Source organism: Hydra vulgaris, chromosome 13 (assembly GCF_038396675.1).
Source record: "Hydra vulgaris chromosome 13, alternate assembly HydraT2T_AEP".
In the NCBI taxonomy this organism is placed as follows: domain Eukaryota; kingdom Metazoa; phylum Cnidaria; class Hydrozoa; order Anthoathecata; family Hydridae; genus Hydra; species Hydra vulgaris.
The window spans coordinates 46,323,095-46,329,094 of record NC_088932.1 but is presented as its reverse complement, the minus strand read 5'-3'; the positions used below and the strand labels follow the sequence as shown (position 1 = coordinate 46,329,094).

Below are 6,000 nucleotides of genomic sequence, written 5' to 3'. Positions count from 1 at the left end.
AATCCGGACTTAAAGTAACTCCATATCATTTATTAACCTCCAATCATTTTATTTATATTAAATAAATATAATTTTTATTTATTTATTTTGGTGGTATGATTTATTTCTTTATTAAATGCATTGCTATCATTATTATTATAACAAATATAATAAAGTTAAAGTCATTAACATTTAATATAATATATATTAATAATATATATAATATTATATGTTAATGACTTTTTTGTTGTTGTTGTTTGTCTGTTTTTGAATAATATGTTAATATGTTAAGTTTCTGCTTTAAATTTGTTTTTACTTACTATTTGCACTATTTATTGCTCTTCACAAAAGTTCCTTTACATTTTTTATTCATAATAATAGTGTTGTAATAATTTTACAAAAACTGTATTTTATACTGTAAACAGAATGTATTCTAGGAGACCGGGCTCCAGAAAATATGTAGATTATTCTCAAGAAAAGTTTCAACAGTGCCTTAATGCTATTAAAGAATGAGTCAGAGAGTAGCATCTAAACATTTTGACATATCTAGAACTACTATCCAAAGTAAACTAAAGCTAAAACACAATGGACAACTTGGACATCCTACAACATTCACTACTTTGGAAGAATCTGCTTTTGTTTCTCACATCTTGACAGTGTCTGAGTTTGGATTCCCTGTTGATCAATTGGATTTTAGATTTATTGTAAAGGATTATCTCTCTTCCCAAAACATTTCCCAGGACTTAAATGGAGTAAATTATTTTTATAAAGACATCTTATGCTCACCACGCGGTTGGCAGCTAATACAAAACGTAATCGGGCTGCTGTTAATGAAAAAACCTTAAGCGAGTTTATTGAAAACCTCTCCCAAGTTGTTACAAATGTGCCAGCAGAAAGTATATACAATTATGACGAAACAAACCTAAGTGATGACCCAGGCCGCAAAAAAATTATTTGTCGTAGAGGTTGTAAATACCCTGAAAGAGTAATAAACTCATCAAAGTCCAATATTTCAGTCATGTTTTGCGGCAACGCTGCTGGATGTACAATACCACCTTATGTTGTCTACAAATCAAAAAATCTGTGGTCAAAGTGGACTGAAAACGGTCCCCATGGAACTAGGAACAATCGCACAAAACATGGATGGTTAGATAGTGTCACATTTGAGGAGTGGTTTACTGCTCACCTGCTTCCTATACTGAAATAAAGAACTGGAAAAAAATTTCTCATTAGGGATAATTTAACATCACACATTAGTCAGAATGTTTTAAAACTGTGTCAAGTAAATAACATAGTATTTGTGTGTTTACCTCCTAACTCGTCACATTTGACACAGCATCTAGATGTTGCCTATTTTAGGCCACTAAAAAGTAAATGGAAGAATGTTTTGAATTCATGGAAAGAATCACCTGAAGGTAAAAAATCAACAACACTTCCGAAAGGATGCTTTCCATCACTACTAAAAAATGTGCTGGAATTAATAAAAGACACTTCAAGTGAAAATTTAATACCAGGTTTTGCTAAATGTGGAATTTATCCTTGCAATAATGAACCTCTTATTAATCGGTTGCCACTACAGGATCGATCATCTGTTGATCTAAACCTTATTTCATAAGCATTTATCAGTCATTTGAACGACAATCATGCAGACCTTTGAACTTCAATATTAGAGCGCAAAAAGAAACTAAATGTTCCAACAGGAAAAGGAATCTGTCCTGACTCAGAAGAATCAGAAGTTATACCAATCAAAAATGCCCTAGAAGCACCCCAGAAACGAAAAAAAGTTAAATGTGGTATTTCTAGAGCAACATCTAACAGTAAATATAAGTCTAGGCTATGTGCCTTTAAATCTGAATAAAACAATTATTTTTTAACATTGAACATTTATATAGAGTTGTTACCTACCTACCAATTCAGTTTATTATAAACAGTTATTTTTCTGTTATAGAACAGAAAAAAATTAATACAATATACAAAGTTTTCTGTATAGTTTCTATTTTTTTTTTGCTTTAAATTGATCTGAGGACAATTATTTAAACAAAACAAAAGTATTTCTTGATGTAAATTTTAGGTAAGTATTTGCTCTGACATTATGAAGGTATTTACTTAATTAATTTGTAAGTAAATGAAACAAAACAGCGCAACAAGGATACATGGCTTAAAGAAACACCAACCCAGGGTAACATTATGCCACATTTTGAAAAACTAAAAAGTATATCTGTTAATAACTTATTTTTTAAATCAATGAGCTCGAATTAAAGGTCGATATCTTTAAAAATATTTTGAATAAAAAAAAATTGAAAAAAATTTTTAAATAGGGCAAAATTGATCGTTAAAATCTAAAAATTGCAATAAAGTGGGTTAAAGTAACCCTCTAAGGGTTTATGGTATATATGTCACGGTATGACAGTTAATTTTTATATTCCATTTCAAGCCCAGGCTATTAGGTTATCACTTCTATGTTTATTAGAATTGGTAATTAGCCCAGTGGGCAAAGACTTCTGTTGGACGTTTATATGACGTCTTAAGGAAGTCAAAAATCCGTAAGACGTCCTTTAAGATGTTCAGCAGACGTTATGTGCCCGCTTGGAAGCAGTCACAAAAAAAAAGACGTTATTTTAGGCAAATTCCACGTTTATTTGTTTTTGACAAAATTTTAAAATAATATAGCGTTTATATGCTTGCTGGGTGAAATCATTTTTCATTCGAGACTTTCCTATTCAAAACTCGACATTGAAACGAAAATTCAAAAATAAAAAACTGTTAAAGATTAACCCAGTAAAAATGAACTTAATCCAAATGATTAAAACAAACCAATTAAAGAAAAAAAGAGAGAAATGAAATCTTGCATTTATTGAATCATAGTAATTAAAAAAAATTTTTTTTATATCTGTTTGCTTGTTTTAATTAAATATTATTTCATTTTTTATTTCGCATGAATTTTAAGTTCGTTTAAAATCTTTTTTTTGTTGTTGTTGTAGTTATTTATTAATTTATTTCACAGTGATATAAAAAATCAAAAAAACAAAATGTTTAAATTGCAAAAACTATAGAACTTTGTAATAAATGCTGGGACCCCCTAAAGGTTATTGGAACATTAAAGTTATTTATTCTTTTTTTTCAGTAAAACAGTCTAACATCGTGTACCGCCTTCAATAACTATGTACCGCCTTTAAAATGTTTAAATTAATTGTTCCTCCTAACAAATAATACAAAGTTTAATTATTCATTCCGAATTTTATAATGTATTTCCTTTTTTTTTAGCTTAATGTTTAATAATAGCCTTAAACTTTGACCACGAAGAAACTTTGCTCAACCTAATAGTTAACTGGCATTCTGTCCTTGAGTGAGATAGAGATATATAATGTGCTAAAATCGTGATAGAGATATATAATGTGCTAAAATTGTTTTTATTATCACAAACAAGGTAATACTTTTAATATAGAACACCTTTTTTTATCTTAATACCTTTAATTTTAATACCTCTAATTAATTAATAATTTAGTTATCACAATGAATGGAATTGTGGTCTTTCCTAAAACAGAAATAAAAAAACATTGCAAATGTACATCATAAGTAGATAAATTTAAAGGACGAAATTTAGAATTATTATCTGACTTATTTATTTAATGTTTCTAAATATTTTATTAAATTTTATTACTATACTAAACAAGTTTTGACAAAAAATTAAAAATTAATTAGCCAGGTGACCAGTGACCATTGGTTGAGACAATTATTGGTAAAACACATCAATATTTATATTGTTTCGTATGTCAAATTCTGAAACTAAGGTGTTTTATACATTTTTTTAAAAAATCAAATGTAATTAAACTGATAAAATACTTTTCCTTCTTTTTTTAGAAATTTACAATTTTAAAAATAAACTATAACAACATTATGGATGCTATTTATATATATAATACCTTAAGTAAACTTAAATAACGGTTGGTATTTAAATGATTTTTTTGATAATGTTTAAAAACGTTTCACAACTTTTGCTTGCAAATAATTGTTTGTTACTACTTGCTTCTGACTACTTGCTTGTTACTACTTGCGTGCTACCAGAGTCGTGGCTAGACTCCCAAATGCCCCCACGGGGGGAGGGGAGCTAGCAAATTTATGGGGCATTTATGGGGAAATTTAGGGACCCTTTTCCAAATTTAAGGAGCTTTTTTTTTTCTTTTTTGTTCTGCAATACCTAGTGGAAAAGATTTTAAGATTTTGGGGCCCTAATGGCAAGTTTTGTCAAGACTAAAGTTAGAAGCGACGATAAAAAAAGTTGATGAAACCTCATCCATAAAATAGCTTTTTGTTTATAAAAATAGCATTTTAAGTTTTTGTTAAATTTTTTTGTTGTTATCTAGCATGTTACTTCTTGCTTGCTACTAACTGCATGTTAGTACTTGCTTGTAACTACTTGCTTGTTACTACTTGCTTGATACTTGCTTGGTTGCCACTACTTGTTTGTTACTACTTGCTTTTCACAACTAGCTTGTCACTACTTGCTAATTGCTATTTGGTTGTTAATATATGCTCGTTACTACTTTATTGTTATTACTTTCTCGTTGTTAATACTTGCATTCGGAACTAAAACTTATACACAGAAAACGTAAACATTTTATTATATATTCTGGATGTATAAAATTGGTATTAATGCAGAACATATATAAAAGTAGTATGAACTTGTGAAAAACTAAAAAACTTTTTATGTTTATAAAGGTAGCTACGCACATTAAGAAAAAGATAAAAAAAGATAAAGTTCAATAAAAATTATTTTATAGTTCATTAAATGCCTAAAGAATTGACTAGATTCTAAATCACTCCTAGATGAATAAATCCTGAAAATTTGATTCAAAAATGATTCATATAAGATGAAGAATATGCGTTTCAAGTTTTGAACGCTGGTAGATTATACAATGAAATTTAAAACTATTGCTGTCACGTTTGGGACAGTTGTGGCCGGATTTTAAGGGCTTTTTTGCAGATTTTTAGCCAAGCATTCTTGTTTAACACAACTATAAACAAATAAATGTTTGGAGTTTGTTCTATTGCTGAAAGTTAGTTATCTTAAATACCAAAAAATGCTGGATTCGCCCCTGATATATATATATATATATATATATATATATATATATATATATATATATATATATATATATATATATATATATATATATATATATATATATATATATATAAATTTAATAATACTTTTCTGATGTCGGAAGTAAACTTGCTGGTAGGATTCCTTCTACTAATATTTCCTTTCATAATTTTTTGAAATCTATAAATTATTCAATTTTTCACTATAATTTATTGCTAAATTTATCAATTGAAGAGTTTTAAAGAGCCTTAAAATCTTTAAAAAGAAACAAAGCTAAGCGGCGAGGCGGTATAAACGGAAACATAATTATAAAGTTCTAAGAAAATTCTTTTTAAAGTTTTCAAAGCATCTATACAAAAAGGGTTTTTTCCAACCAACAGAAAATTACCAAAGTTATCCCGATTAGCAAAGTTATCCCGATTAACAAAGTTATCCCGATTAACAAAGTTATCCGATTAACAAAGTTATCCCGATTAACAGAAACGATGAAAAATCAAAAGATTAAAAATTAGCGGACTATTTCTGTCGTCTCTAAGTTTTTAAAAGTTAGAAAAAATTATAAATGACACACAAGTACCTTATTACAAATAATTATCATTTGGTTTGAAAAAAAATATTCAAACTAAAAGAGCCATTATTAAGCGTGAAGTCTCAAATTCTTTTGGCAAATCATATTTGATGTTTTTACCCATTTATTAAAGCTTTTGACACTTCCATGTTCCAAGTTTATAAACGACGTGTCAAGTATAACAACTAAGAATTTGTTTTTATGTGCTGCGTATAATTTAATTTATTAATAAATTAAAAATATTTATTAATAACTTAAACTATTTTAAGTTTTTAAAATTTAAATTTGCTCATACTGCGTATAAATACTTTTAATTTTTTACTAAAGATTTTCTTACTAAAATCACTAC

At 27.9% G+C, this 6,000-nt stretch overlaps 2 protein-coding genes across 3 annotated transcripts in view; both read left to right on the top strand.

The window, feature by feature from the left end:
• Nucleotides 1-488: 488 nt before the first annotated feature.
• Nucleotides 489-1,594, top strand: LOC136089941 (uncharacterized). Its single transcript, XM_065816041.1, has 3 exons — nt 489-643; nt 751-1,125; nt 1,213-1,594. The coding sequence occupies exons 1-3, from the start codon at nt 489-491 to the stop codon at nt 1,592-1,594; spliced, it is 912 nt and encodes a 303-aa protein (XP_065672113.1).
• A 1,638-nt stretch (nt 1,595-3,232) lies between these two features.
• LOC100208250 (potassium/sodium hyperpolarization-activated cyclic nucleotide-gated channel 1) overlaps nt 3,233-6,000 on the top strand; it is a 71,730-nt gene continuing 68,962 nt past the window's right edge. The window contains exon 1 of one of the 2 annotated variants that reach the window (XM_065816251.1): nt 3,233-3,406. The gene's annotated coding sequence lies outside the window, so the exon portion shown is untranslated. The remainder of the gene's footprint in view (nt 3,407-6,000) is intronic. The other variant, XM_065816252.1, reaches the window with a different exon arrangement.